Source organism: Vanessa atalanta, chromosome 19 (assembly GCF_905147765.1).
Source record: "Vanessa atalanta chromosome 19, ilVanAtal1.2, whole genome shotgun sequence".
Taxonomy (NCBI): domain Eukaryota; kingdom Metazoa; phylum Arthropoda; class Insecta; order Lepidoptera; family Nymphalidae; genus Vanessa; species Vanessa atalanta.
In genome coordinates, this window is record NC_061889.1 from 9,930,048 (window position 1) to 9,945,163 (window position 15,116).

Here is a 15,116-nt window from a genome sequence, read left to right on the forward strand (position 1 = left end):
CCTATCCCATAAAATAAAAACAAAAAAAAAATCGTTCAGAACATTTGGCTTCGCATGTCGTGGGTCCTAAGTGTAGTTGCAGTCATTGCACGTAGTTAAATATTCGTTAATTTTTTCTATAATAGGGACGATGCTGTGATACCTTCGGCTTTATCAAGCAAGAAAAGAGTAAACTAAAAAAAATAGTCATATGTCATAATAGACATCTTTAAAATGTCAATGCCAGGCGACTTGCCTTTTAATTGGTTCAACTGTTTATATTTTTATTAAATAAGTGTTTACTTTTTTTGAAACACTACATATTACATTATATCGGTCAAATTTTGAGATTTAATAGTGACTTATTATTACTTTTACACATACACGGCAATAAGACCGCAGCAAATAATAATGTCTAATTCAGGGGAGAAATCAAATGCTAATGTAGCAGCAGCAGATCCCCTCCAAAGATTGGCTTCATTCAAAGCCCCCAGAGATCTTTCACTGGGTGGATTAAAGCCCAATAAAAAAGTTTTTACTCCCAATTTAAATGTAACCAGAAATAAAAATAAAGGGTTAGTAAGTTCTACAGTTCTTAAAGTATTAAGAAAAACGTTAAAACAATACGACACGATAATCTTTCTATAAAGAAGAATTTTCTTCAGAAGTGGAATATTTATAACTTGTTACTCATGCATTTTGGTAAAGACTTAATTATACTTTGTTCTTTATTAACATTATAATTAAATTTATTTTATTTTAGCCCATCAACAGCAAACAGTAGAGAACACAAGAGGGACGATAGACATAAAAAGGAACGTAAAAACAGAACCAGAAATGGTTCAAATATAATCAAGTCAAGTGGAGTTTTTTCAGAGGGTAAATACATAGTTCACTTAGTTCAAATTATCATGTATCTTTCTGTGAGTTGTAGTTAACTCTGTAAGTCATTTAGGTAACTAGATTCACAAATGAGCTACCTGATAGTAAGTCAACATTGCCTGTCATGGTACTGTAAATAATATTAATGAATCCTTACAGATACAAAATACAGACAACCACTTTGAGAACTAAGATGTTTTGTCGTTTGTGCTTGTACTGGCACACTCACACTTCAAACTGAAATGCAATCATACTAAGTATACCTGTTTGGCAGTAGAATGTGTGATTAGTTCTAAGGCTAATACAAAGCCACCAAGCATCAATAGCGCAATGGTTAGGGGTCACCTAGTGATGGAAAAATTTGCAGGATTGATCCTGACCGCTTGGGCTATTGTCGTGATACAAGTGATAAGCTTAAAAGGAGGGATAATTCCTTAATTAATTTGGGGCATTGCTAATAAACTTAAAAAAAAAAAACATTGGTGCTAGGTGTGCAAGCCTCCACTGGGGCAATTAATAATAAAGCTTGAGTTCCCACTCAACCTTTATTATTAATGTACTAAATACTCATTTACTATTAATTAATTCTACATTAAACAGCACTATTTAGTATTGTGTTTGAGTTTAAAGGGTGAGTAACTGAGTAAGCCCAGTAATTCTTGATAGTATGTTGATGATGTAAGCAGTTTATATTTCTTTTAGTGCCAATGTTTATGGGCAGCAATGTATATGTCTGTAGTTATAAAAAAGCACATGTGTTACTAAATAATTATTATTTTTTTAATTTTTATAAATAAGCAAAGTAATTCATATTTAGTCCAAGTCAGGATGTTTCTTTAAATATATTGTCTTATAAATAGAGAATGTTATTGAAATTAGGGTTCTAATCCAATGAAGGCTACATAGCCATGTGTTGTTACATAGCCTTACTACATACATCATACAGCTACATACATACAGCTACATAGCCTTTAATCAAGTAATAATCGTGAATAGTGCCTCTTGAATTGACATTTACAGCAGTTCTAGAGTACTTATTAAAGCCACAACTTAATGCGTGTCCTATGATTTAACGCAATTGCACTACATAGAATACAGGAATCTCATTAGCTTCACTCATCTTCTGCTAGCATTACTAATGCCACTAGAAAAACAAATGTATTTTTCAAATGTCTATCATTTTCTTGTAGGTCTTGGCAGTGTGGAGAGGCATTACAGTAGGGTTTCCTACAGTAGAGACAGTGATTCAGCTCCCACACTCCAGAAGCCAACAATAAAAGTTAAAGATATTGTAAAGGTATGTTGTGAAATTATGTATTAAATAATTATTTTGATATGTTGTTTAATTAGTATGAGTAGAATATTCAGTAATAGATGGATAGGGTGGCCCCCTAAATATAAATTCCATATAAATAATGTGTCAAGTGTTTATCAGCTTGTGTGTTATAACATATCATTAGTTTTTTTTTATTTTATGTGTTTGCCATTTCAATTTTAAATTAATTATGGAAGACAGGTAGGACTGATTGGTCTAATCAGACCTTGTGCTATAGGATATGGCATGAGCATGTAAGCACAAACTTGGCCTGTGCAGTAGTATATTTTTATGTCAGTCTTTTTGGAAGAATGAAGGAGCCTGGGGTGCATGTGATTGGTCCGTCTGTTGATGCTTGTCATCTATTGGACTCTCATTTGTCGACTGACGATGATGTTGACACACACACAAATATATATAAATGAATTACTCATGCTTGTGATTCCAAATGCGATACTGCTATGGCAATCCAAAATATTTCTTAGTTCTCTTCAGAAATGAAATGGTAATTTCTCCCTTTATTTAAGATTGACAATGAGTTAGAAGAGAAGAAAATTAAAGAAGCATTTGGTGATGATATATCGTATGAAAATGATAGCGAAGATTTTAAAACTGTGCTGGATGTTGAAGCTCCCGTCAAACTTCCGATGGACGATGGAGGTATGAAGGAAACTGAATACTTAAATTATCTTTTGAAATTCGAATTCCTTGACCAATCTTGAAGATCACCTTACTTATTAATAGTTAGAGTACAAAATACTAATTTTTTAGAAAATTAAAAACCTTGACCTGATAAGAACTGGTTACAAAAACTTCATTGATTTTTTTTTTTGGTTTTATATAGCTTAATTTATTAAATTTTTCTAAATTTTTTTGCACCAGATGGTATTTAAATGTTATCTCGAATCTTTTTGTTAAGTCATATACTTAGGCTGCACAAGAGTTACTGACTTTAGTAGTTTATTATTATATATATAATATGGATATAATGACCAACAAGATATTTTTTATTCAACTAGGCACATAAAAACACCTTTTAATCGTGTCTACACAACCAACACAGATATTATATAGTTTATAACCTTCTCAATAAATATTAAGGTAGGTAGTCCAGGGTTAATCCAAAAAGATTTTCCATTGTAGTATGTATATTCTAAGACAGTGCATTCTAGAAAATAAATCCTTCAACATTATTTACGTATTAATAGCGATAATAAAAAAATTCTTCTTCGAATAATTTTACAATTTTGGCGGATAACGTGGGGCGGTCGTAGTTTTCGAGTTTCTCGTGCTGATATCTCAGGAAATGGAGAAGAAATCAAACTCGTAGTGAATTGTATTTACTTTAAAATTGTTTTGAATATTTTTTCCCTATAACCCACCATTATAAGTAAAATAACGGACCTTCTCATACAATCGGCCAACCCTCGGGAATGTGATTGGTTTTTATCTTCTGACTAATCTAAACAAGGTCCTGAAGTCAAAAAATGTTGTTATTCCAGAGCCTTTACAATTACGCTTGTTTAGCCATTTTTTTATGGAAAAACTAAAATTGCTGGGGCAAAAATGTTTTATAATTTAATATAGCATTTATATCTCATCATTCAAAAATATTTAGGTAAGTACCCTTTGTGAAATGCAATAAATAATTGATATTAAGTGTAACGATTACTCTGTTAAGTTTATGTTAAATGTTTGAAATGCCTAGGCTGCACTAATTGCCGAACCATGCGTGATTTCGCGAGGAAAATTGCCAAAAAGTTTCAAATATGTTATCGCTACATTTCATTATGATTATCGAAATTAAATTGGTTTCACTTGTTTCGTTCGATGTCCGACTGTAGTGTATCCACAAGTGGCAAGTGAAACTCATCGCGATAAAACTCCTTACTCCTTTAATTAATTGGATTCATAGAATGCGATTCGTACGGCGAATAGTCGCGTTGTAGCGATGACTGCGGCCTAGGTATGAGTGTCATAGATTTTAAAGCGGATAGCATCGCCCATAACACTATGCCATAAAATTGAGAAAGCTTGTATGGAATTAAGCATTGTCTTGATTCCAGTTGCACTCAGTCTTAAATCCTTCCTTAATGCGAGTATATCAACAATTTTCTTTATGGCGAAATAATAAAAGTAAACTTCTATACATAAGAAAATAATATTACGATATAATTTTAAAAGAAGTTAATCAATCTGGTTGAATAATCTTTTATAGGCTGGTCAAAAAACCAGACGAAAGCCGCTGTGAAGATAAAACAGGAGGTGGTTGTGAAACAGGAGCCCACTGACGATGTGGACGATGCTCGTAAGACAGGCTTTGTATACCGCCGCATCTCCTAAAAGCCCAGTGAAACCTTTTACTAGGGCAGCGGGCTATGATGGTGCTACAGAAAACATTCCGCTTCTATTTACATACGAACGAACATCCGATATGACATTTGTCGTCGGAATGTTCAGTTTTGCTAAATTTTGTTCCAAATAATTTTAAAGTACTTTTTTGCGGTATTTGGTTTCGAACCTCGATTAAAAACTATTTTGATTTTCGCGCCATTCTAAAGTGTCAATGATTGAATGATAAATAAATGGTTTTCATTTGCTTATAATTTAGACTTAACCAGACCAAGATAATTACTATTCAGACATACATACATAGAATTTACAAATTAAAATAGTTTTTAATTGTATTTTTAATATTAAAAAGCTTCTATTTTAAAAGTGCTACTTTAAAAATAGAAATGATTGCTTTTTATTTCTTTAAGCTGATATAAGTGAATTTAAGATTAACTATAATAATTTTATATTAATTTTATTTTGTAGTTCCAGTTGTAGAAGAGACACCAAAGCCGGACGTGAAGGAAGTCTTCGAAGATACAAATGTTGCCAATTTACTGCGGAGCGACAAACCGGCTCTCATATTACTGCAGGTAGATTACTGATTGTATATTGTATAAATATTGTTTAAATATATTATTATGTTTATAATTTATTAACTACATTTTTGTTTAATTAAAAAAAAAAAAACAAAGCCGTTCTATTTTTTAATTTAGTAGAAATAAATAGATATTAAAGTAGTGTAGTGCCAAGCATGGTTCGCGAAACAATAAAATCAATCTCAATTTGTCAATATGAAATGTCAACCAAATTATACATGAATATGGCAGTTATCAACACACACTTAACGATGTTTTATCAAGTTAATGTATATTATAATAAATCTTGTCCATTAATTTTTTTTATTAATAGACTAAAATTAATTATTCTGTAACAAAGTCGGATAGGTGATGTCTATGGTTTTCAAGAACAGTGTACTAAGACAAATAATGACGTTTCAGCTATCCGACACGCTGCCGGGCCGCGGCGGCGGCGGGGACGACGAGCCGCGCCGCAAGCACGACCAGCCCTCCACTTCCGGGGAGGACGCAGACAAACCTGTTATTATTATTTTTTTATTAAATGGCGTACGGGCTCTTTGTCCGTATAGGGTAAGTGGTCACCACCGCCCATAGACATTGTGCTGTAAGAATTATTAAACCTTTCATTACCAATATCATTCGACACCAACTTTGGGAACTAAGGTGTTATGTCACTCGTGACTGTAGTCAGGCTGCCTGGTTAACAATAGTAAATATTGCAGTGTGGGCGGTAGAATATACTACAATATACTTGTAGCGTGTCCAGTTGCAGGAGTCAAGACAAACACACCTCATGTTTACATATTTCCTGCTAATACATCTCTACTATTTTATGCACTACAAACAGTTATTGATTCTGTATATTTTTATTTAACATAACATATAATATTCCACTTTTCTTACAACAAAAGTTCCCTTAACAATTTAATCGATCTTCAAAATGCATTTATTTTTTACACGAAACTATAATTAATACCATAGATCTCGACTCGATCTCGAATTCATGATCATGTTATTTAATTATCTTTCCTATCCACCATTCGTAAAGGTCAGTTAAACTTTCTGGATCGATGCCAGGTGATGTCAGGTGGTTAGCTTGTAAAGCAGTTAATCCTAAGCTTCTAGGTTTTACCGGACTAAGCCGATAACAGTTGTATTTTACTGAACTTTTGACAGTGGATTATCGAAGTTCGGTGTTTCGGGAGTAAACAGTGTAAAAGTTCCGTACATGAGAATTCCCTATTCTAGAAAAGTATGTAAAATCCCTTTTTTAATTGGAATCATTTCGATCTGGCTAAGTGAATGTAGGAATGTATCGTAGACCTGTTACTTGCAGCCATATGCTCGCGCTATGATATATCCAGTGTCGTTGGCTGATCACCATTGAGAACTGTCGCCATGATATATTATGAGCTGATTGTTATAGTGTTAATTATATTTTCAGGTCGATAATAGATGTAGGCTGACAGACTTGGAGGAAGGTAAAATAGGCAAGCTGCGCGTGCATCGCTCCGGACGCGTCACGCTCCTGCTCGGCGACACCGTGTTCGAGGTGAGCGCCCTGACTGCGATTACGCCGCACCAAGTACCCGTACCGCGGTATATGGTATATGCGTATTCGATAAAATATCGATACTGCGTATTCGATAAAATATCTATACTGAATATTGGATTAATTATTATCAAATACAGTTGTTAATTGCAAAGTTCTATATATTCGTTTCTCAATTTTGCGTATTCTATAATCCCCTCCCTCAATTAATGGAAGTGCATCTTAATTTATTCAAACAACCAATCATCACTGTTAAATTAAGCTTCTTCAGTTGTCATTAAAGTTAAATCTTAAATGTCAAATTTGAGTGCAGAATAATTAAATTGCCTTTGTTTATTGGTATACATTTGATCCAGTACAAACTCTAATAACATTTTGTATTGGATTAAGTTTTATTACTCTAAATTTATTATAAAATTATAAACTTTTTCATAGGTTTGTTCGGGTACCAAGGCATCATTTTACCAGGAGGTGGTGTCGACCGCGGTTGATGAAGCATCTCGTTCAGCCAACCTCGTGTCACTGGGGGCTTTGCAGCACAAGTTGAACATCACACCGCATTGGCAGACGATGTTTGATAATATGTCAATGTGATGGGCATTTATGTAATGTTATGTTAAATGTAAAACACTGTAAAATTTCTATTTGTATATAAATTGTTGATCCAATTCATCAAATGCTTTTTTTATACCATATAGTTGAAATTATTCTTTTTAATCAGATTAAAAGCCGTTAGTTTTGATGAAGAGATAAAAAATCAAAAGAATTTTTTTGATTTCTTTATGGAGCAATATACTTATTTATTGGAAAAAAGAACAACTAATATTTACATACTCACTTGTCAGTTCAAGCATTCAATAACAAAATGAAAGTTTATGACAAATTTTAACTAAACATAACACTAAAATATTAGGCAACTTTCTGATCCTTCTTTTCTGGTTTTACTATTGGTGTGTCTCTTCCGGAAACTATGTTACCTCTCAAATCAATAGCATAATTGTAGTCCACTGGGTTAGCTAGAGCGTGATCTATAGCTGCTTCAAGATTATCTGGTGTTATAAATGTTGAACTTAATTCCTGTAATTATGAAAAATATACAAGTTACAAAATATATAATTAATAAGAATATATAATTTATTAATTCTCGTCACATGGCAGACTGCCAGTCTGCCCGTGACCACGAACACTGCAAAGTGCTCGAAACGTCGGGATGTTAAAATAATTAATATACGCGATTAAATCCGTTAAAAACTAGTTTTATTTCAATGTGTAATAATCGCGAAAATCTAAGACAACATTATGTGTGTTTCTTCTTAATAAATAATTTAAGTGTAGTTCTTCATGAATTTAAGCCCAAATAATTGAGAAATTAAACATAAAAAACAATGTTAACGATTAACAGTATTAGTCCTTACCTTTTCACGTCTGATTTCAGCTGACGCTCTTGCTATTCTCTCCTTAAATTCCTTGTCTTTTGCTTCGATTCTCTTGAGTGCATAATCCTCCATCGCTGCCAGCTCTATTTTTCGTCTTTGTTCTCTCTCTGCAGCTACTTGTGCGTTCCATTTTTCATTAATTTGTACGCACTTTTCCCATTCATCCGCTTCCAATTGCTGAGACATCTCTGAGCTGGCGCTCTGTAAGGATGACTTTTCATTTATCATTTCTTCATGATAAAATCGTCGTATTGCACGCATTTGGGTCTTATAATTGTTGTTTATTCTTAGTAACTCTAATCGTTCCTCTTCTGATACTTCAGGCCGTTTGGGGATGCGATATATTTTGCTTTTCGCTACAGGCAACCATCTCGGCTTACGATGAGTTTCCGCAATTTGCATTATTAATGGACATGAGCGTTTAAGAAATACGTTTTTAGGTATCATTATTAGTTATAAAATTACAGTTTTACAAACTATAAAAATTATGACAACATAACCTAAAAGTAATTTATTATTATTTTCTTCTTCTATTGGAAAAAGGCAAAAGTTGTAAGTCCTGCAGTCTTATAGTATTGTGACTAGTATTTTAAAGAAACGATACGTATATTTTCCGTTTGATACTCACAGATAATAATAATATAATAATAAGTAGTATGATTTAAACTTTTCATACCTAATTTGATAGTTATTTTAATCATTAAATGATGTTAGAATTATTTACGTTGAAAGCCTAATTACTAAATTAATTAGAGACATCAGTATATATTATCTGTGCAAAGTGTATCGACTATTTGACAATTGACATTTATTTGTATTTGAGGTTTTTTTTGATTCGAAGTTGTTGTTAAATACGGCTTATAGTAGCCTATTTTATATGAAGTTTGATAATAGATAGCAAAAACATGATTAAAATATCAGCGTTTAATGTCGAATCGGAAGAAGAAAGTAGTTCGGAAGAAGAAATAACGAAAGAAGCTTTACAGCAGATAGCTTTACAGCAATATACCAAAGCTCTTGATTTGCATAAAAAAGGAAATATTTCTGAGGCTACACAACTTTTGAAGGATCTCCTGGACACTGAATTATTGTACGATGTCAAGAAACCGAACGATGGAGAGACAGTATCTGGGCCTTTATTCAATTTAAAATATTTGTGTTACAAAAATCTCGCGTCGATGTTAAACGCGGCCGGTGAAAATGACGCCGCTATAGAAGCTTACACTGCGGCTTCTGAACTGGACGACACAGATGTTACACTCTGGTATCGCTTAGGGTTAGTATGCTTGCAAGGAAAACACTATGAAATGGCACTTCATGCATTCCAAAAGGGTATTGAACGTAATCCGCGACATTGGCCTTGTCTTGATAAAATTATAATACTTTTATTGGGCTTAAACTATAAAGAACAATGCTTAGCTACTATTCATGATGCTTTACAACTAGATCCAGACTATATGAGAGGTATTGTTTATAGAAGACACATATATACTGTGTACAGACACATGAGAGAATATATGGAATGTATAAACCCAATTTATAAATGGAACGAAGATGATGAGCCAATTGATGACGAGAAAGCATTGAAGTTACTGAAGGAAGCTGAAGATATACATGAATCATTCATTGAACAACAAAGAGCAGAAACATTTAAATATATGGTTCCTAATTTAAAACTGAATAAGCCAATTACGAGATTATGTTGGGCTTCCGTTGGCGAGTCTTTAGTTCATATGCATAAGTATATGACTAAGTACTGTTTTAGTCATGCATGTTTTATAGAAATTATTTATGAAAAAGAAAGTGAAGAAGTTAATAAAATGGATGTTTGTGAAGAATTAAAATCAAACTCGACGGAAAGTAAAGAAGATACAACGGATAAAAATACTCCAGAGACAGTAGTAGACAGCGTAAATAATGATTTATCTGATAAGGAAAAACCAATAACTGACAATGAAAAAGTGGAAAGTGACATAGAGATGGTGACTTCAGAGCCCGTCATGGAGAATGTTTCAGAAAATAAAGTGCAAAAGAAAACTTCGGTGAGACGGAGAGGTAGTGCCTTAATATCCCTAGAACCTTGGGAGTGGTGCAAACGTAAATCAAATCGTAAGAAACCCGTAAAAGATACCATCTATGATACACTGCGTAAAATGGTACCTGTTGCCTTAGGACCTGAAATTACACAAATGAATGAAAATCAAGATAAAGAAACGTCTCCTGAAATAAGTGATCTAAATAAATTATTTGAGGAAAAAGAGAAAGGAGTGAATGATGATGATTATTTTGGTACTGAAAATGAACAAAAAGATGTAAAAAGTTTTATTAATAAATATATAGAAAATAATAAAGATATAATTGACATGTTAAACGATTATATAAATATTTTAGCCGAGAAGTGGAGAATTAAATGGCCTGAGGATCTGTTGAAGATATATGCAGAGGCAAATAAGTGTTATAGCAATCATATTGATATTCCTGCATGTACAGATGACAACCATCAATGCTTAGTACAATATACATTGGCTAATATGCTCACCGAAGAGATTATTGTCAATGAAAAATTAAATATTGTTTCAGATGAAGTGCCTATACATGATTTGAATGTCATTGAATCTATAGAAGTAATATTAACATTAAAACCTAACATATATCCTAGCATTGAATGCTTGGAGATGATTCTTCGATCTCTTTGGCTTAAATTACATATTCATATATTAAATAAGTGTGAAGATTTAGCTCTGGAGTGTCTGTATCAGCTTCTGAGTGAATTTGAAGCGATGGGAGAACATCATGATACATATAGTTTAAACCTTGTCAACTTCAACTATAAACCTGATATTAATGAAAATGAAATCTTAGAATATATTACATTTTTAGAAAGAAATAAGAAACTTTCAACAGTAATGGATCTGTATAACCAAGGGAGCTATGAAGAAGTATTGAGCATTATAATTGAGTCCTTTGACCATTGTAAAACCATTGCCCGGGAACAAGAAGAGGAAATGTGCCTAGATTTTGCTGTCCAGCTCTCCCTCATACTGGACACATACTGGGCTTTGGATAAAGTGGAATGCTGTTTTAAATGGACTTTGACATGCTTGCACGAGGCCCTCAAGCATTATTTTCGTTATACATCCGGTACATCTGATTATGAAAAATGGAATCTTACTGTCATTAAAATATTAAAAACGATGGAACATATACTTGCCACTGAAGGGCTGACGTGCATAGAAATGGTGACCCAAAAAGAGCTAAGTAGGGGACTTGAAGATTTAATAAGGATAATTGGTCATCAAGTCGAAACAAAGGCATCCGATATGCCATTTGATACTGTTTCTCCTTGGATTATAATGCATTACATTTTACAAAGGGAAGAAGATCAAGGAAGAAGCAGGCCTGTCTCGGAGAAAGATGCGATTGAATATTGTGACGAAGTACCTAATCCATTAAAAGTATTGTTTATAGCTCATGATCAATTAGGAGAAAAACATTGGTGTTGTAAATCAGACGCAAAACTTCTTTTTTTTATTTTGGACACTGTCGTCCCTCGTCTCAGATCACCGTCACTTGCCAAATCTTTAGAGCAAATTAATCAGTATATGGAACAGTGTGTCTTTTGTCTATATGGTCATAAGGGCAAAAAAAAGAATTATCTCAAAGACCATCAAGTCACACATCTTACATTGGATTGGCATAGAGCTCAACAGCTATATGAAATATTTCGACCGACAGCTCTGCCTGAATTGTCAGGAAAATTGTCTGCAATTTCAGCGGATATCGAGACATTATTCAATCGTATTTTATCTTTATTGCCATCAGAGTGCGATCCTTCCAAGTATGTGGTGGAAACGGAAAAATATATCAAGGGCACAGAGGACAAGCTGCCATTAGTTCCTCCTTTATTACCTTATAAAATGAAAGATATATATTTCTTATTAGGCGACTATTATTTTAAAAAGGAAGATTATAAAATGTCTATAAAATATAACACGTTTGATGTTGTGATAAATAACGATCGCTTTATCTCTTGGGCTCATATAGCGCTCGCTAAAGCGGCTAATTTGGGCAATGCGTTAAAGTTATACAAAAATTTTAACAGTGAAAGAGAGTTCCTCAATCCTGCCAAATCAACAATACGATGTTTTAAACGTTCCTTGGAGTTAGATACTAAAACTAGTGAGATGTGGAGAGAGTATGGTAATTTTGTTTATATAGTACATTCTTTCTGCTCGAGACTCTTAAAACAAGCTAGCGAGTCATTAAGTATGGAGAGCTTTGAGGCTCTCGAGAAACAGAAAGAAGATCTTTTGGAAACAACTCATAAATGTTTCAGTATTGTAGAAGATCTTAATAGAACTGATGTAGATAAATCGAACGAAGATAACTGGTTATTGTATTACATGTTAGGAAAAGTGGCTGAAAAGCAAAATAAACCTCCTCTTGTTTACCTGAAATTTTATCTGAAAGGTATCAGAAGTTTGCAAGAAGTAGGAGCTACGTACCCGACGAAAATAAACTACAATACGCCCACGCATCTTAGTATAAAAGTGCTAGAGTTGCACTACAGAATGCACGCGTCTATTCTAAAGTATATTGAGCAACACGAAAATAAGCCAATACCGTTATCAGTGGGAAAAGTATTTTTGAATTGTATAGAAGAATGGCAAGAAGGACCTTTTACGAGAAAACCTAAGAAACATAATGGTATGGAAAATGAAAATGAGTCTAAGATAGATGAAACACAATCTATTCAAGCGGCTAATATACTCAAGCGTTCGGTTAGTGACGCGGGCGAAGATGACACACATGAAGCTAAGCGTCTTAAGATGGAGGCAGCTGCTGCAAAAGTAAGAAGATCGGCTTCATATGACACTGAACATATTGGTTTTAAAGACTCGTCTATACAAAGCGAAGGGCAAATAAAGGAGACTAAGGAAATTACTAACATTGAAAATGTTGAGACAAATACAGAAAAAGACACAAATGGTGAAATACCAAAAAGCCCAAAAGAATCTGACAATAAATCCGAAAAAACGATAAATGTGGATAAAAAAGAAGAAAGTTCTAGTTCTTCTTCATCATCTTCTTCGTCAGATTCAAACTCTAGTGATTCGTCTTCTAGTAGTAGTAGTAGTTCTAGTGGAGATTCTGATACTTCGAGTAAATCTTCTGAAGATTCGAAACCACTAACAGATGAAGAAATAATGAAAATAGTATCTTCCAGTCTGGATGCTTTAGAAGATTGTGCAAGTCGGTATACGCCGCATTATAAGGCTTTATACAGGCTCGCACATTATCATTTTTACTATAAAAAGGGTCGAGATATTGAACGGTGCAGAGATCTCATGCTATCGACTTTCATTTCAAGGTCAGGGCACAAAATGAATGGACTTTTTAGTGAAAGAAGAAATACAAACTTTTTTAATAATATATGGACGATGCGAAATGATGAAGTGGCCAGACCAGGTGGTTTTGCGTTTCATATGAATCGTTCCGTATTACTTACTTTAGAAATATTGAAAGAAATAGATGACCATAAAACTTTACTCGATTTAAGTTTGCATTTACAAAGAACACCAGAATTAGACAAGAAGTATTTAAGAGATTCTGATAGAGAGGATCTAGCGCAGCAAGCACTTTCACTGTGTGTTCAATCACTCAGAGGGCAATTGGTTAAGTTTAGTCAACAGGCTGATTTAAAGAGTAACGAGATCGAAAGGCAAGCCCTGAAAAGCTTAATGGTTGATATTTATAAAGCCCATCAGAGAGCACAAAAGCAATTAAATTCTAAGCAATTCACTAATTTACTTGTCGATGCCTATAAGCTAATCAGTGCAACACCCATCGCAGAAAATGTTAATTTAGTTGACGTTAGTATGAAATATTGCCATTCGTTACTTCACACACACAAGCAGCAAGGTATACGCGAGGCGAATTTGGAGAAAACTCAGAATTTGCATAAGAAACAAAGCAGTAAATCGGTTGACAGTTCTAAAGTTATTAGAACAACTACGAGTCAGCCGAAAACAGATACGAAGTCGCAAAATGCAACATCTGGATCAGGCTTGCCCAAGATATCCGCACACGAAATGGCAGCAGCCTTTCAAAATTATGTGCCAATGTTGAATGATCCTGTTCTCTCTCAACAGGCCGCAGCGGCGTTGTCTTTATCTTATCTCAGTAATATCAGTGCCTTAGCCGGCTATACGTCTTATCAAAACAGTTTAACGTCATCTCTACAGACCTCACTTCAAAATTCATTCCAAGCTGAATTTTATCGGCAGTTTTTGGGACAGAGTTTGTCTTCTTATAATATGCCCCAACAAAAGAAGAAGCGTGGTCCGAAGCCTTCTTTAAATCGTTCCGTTTCAAGTGGAGCCACTCAAATGAAAACTACAAAATCTTATTCAGCTACAACTTCAGTTACCAAAGCTACTCCAACACCTGTGATAACTAGTCTTCAAAAATCTACGTCAAATCCAATAACCCCTAGCATGGGCACAGTTCTGTCATCATTGCCTGCATCAATGACTGCGAATCTATCTTCGTTCGGGGCTAAAGTATCCCATGCTAATCCTCACAGTTTAGTTCCTCAAGCGCATATGTCGACTGCATCTACAGTTTCAACATCGATGCATTCGAAGCCTCCGATGCCACATCAGCAAGTCAGTCCGGGGAAAACGCTGCAGGAAAAATTGGCGGAAAGACAAAAAAGTATGCCTTCAGGGAAGATTGCTCCTCAAGAAATTAGCGCATCAATAAGCAGGCTGCCGCCTTCCTTGACGATAACTAAAACGGCTATGTCGAAACATCCGTCAGATCAGGGCAAGAAAAATGATGCCAAGAAATCTTTATCATTCAGTGAAATTGAAGTAAGGCCAAAGCCCATATCTTCAGATGAAGTGATTGTGCTCGATGACGATTAGCGTGTTAAAATACTTATTTATACAAATAAATTTAAGGTTGTAATGAACTTATTATTAAAGTGTACTTCAATATCTACATGGATAATATATATAAATTTCTATAAAATT

The 15,116-nt window shown here is 34.1% G+C and overlaps 3 protein-coding genes across 4 annotated transcripts; 2 read left to right on the forward strand and 1 right to left on the reverse strand.

Annotated features, from left to right (window-relative positions):
* Positions 1-224: 224 nt before the first annotated feature.
* LOC125071252 (DNA-directed RNA polymerase III subunit RPC4) lies at positions 225-7,309 on the forward strand. 2 transcript variants are annotated; one of them, XM_047681387.1, is made up of 9 exons: positions 225-554; positions 743-858; positions 2,052-2,158; positions 2,704-2,836; positions 4,395-4,484; positions 4,997-5,103; positions 5,512-5,610; positions 6,536-6,643; positions 7,079-7,309. In XM_047681387.1, the coding sequence occupies exons 1-9, from the start codon at positions 391-393 to the stop codon at positions 7,235-7,237; spliced, it is 1,083 nt and encodes a 360-aa protein (XP_047537343.1). In that variant the 5' UTR covers positions 225-390; the 3' UTR covers positions 7,238-7,309. The 2 variants fall into 2 exon arrangements, with proteins under 2 accessions (XP_047537343.1, XP_047537344.1); XM_047681388.1 differs by lacking the exon at positions 4,395-4,484.
* Positions 7,310-7,415: 106 nt separating this feature from the next.
* On the reverse strand, positions 7,416-8,608 carry LOC125071253 (probable 28S ribosomal protein S26, mitochondrial). Its single transcript, XM_047681389.1, has 2 exons — positions 8,059-8,608; positions 7,416-7,720 (listed from the first exon to the last, which is right to left on the reverse strand). Exons 1-2 carry the CDS (start codon positions 8,524-8,526, stop codon positions 7,553-7,555), a joined length of 636 nt encoding a protein of 211 aa, XP_047537345.1. The 5' UTR covers positions 8,527-8,608; the 3' UTR covers positions 7,416-7,552.
* A 320-nt stretch (positions 8,609-8,928) lies between these two features.
* Positions 8,929-15,100, forward strand: LOC125071251 (calcineurin-binding protein cabin-1-like). The gene has a single exon (XM_047681386.1). It carries the CDS (start codon positions 8,985-8,987, stop codon positions 15,006-15,008), a length of 6,024 nt encoding a protein of 2,007 aa, XP_047537342.1. The 5' UTR covers positions 8,929-8,984; the 3' UTR covers positions 15,009-15,100.
* The last annotated feature ends 16 nt before the right edge of the window (positions 15,101-15,116 follow it).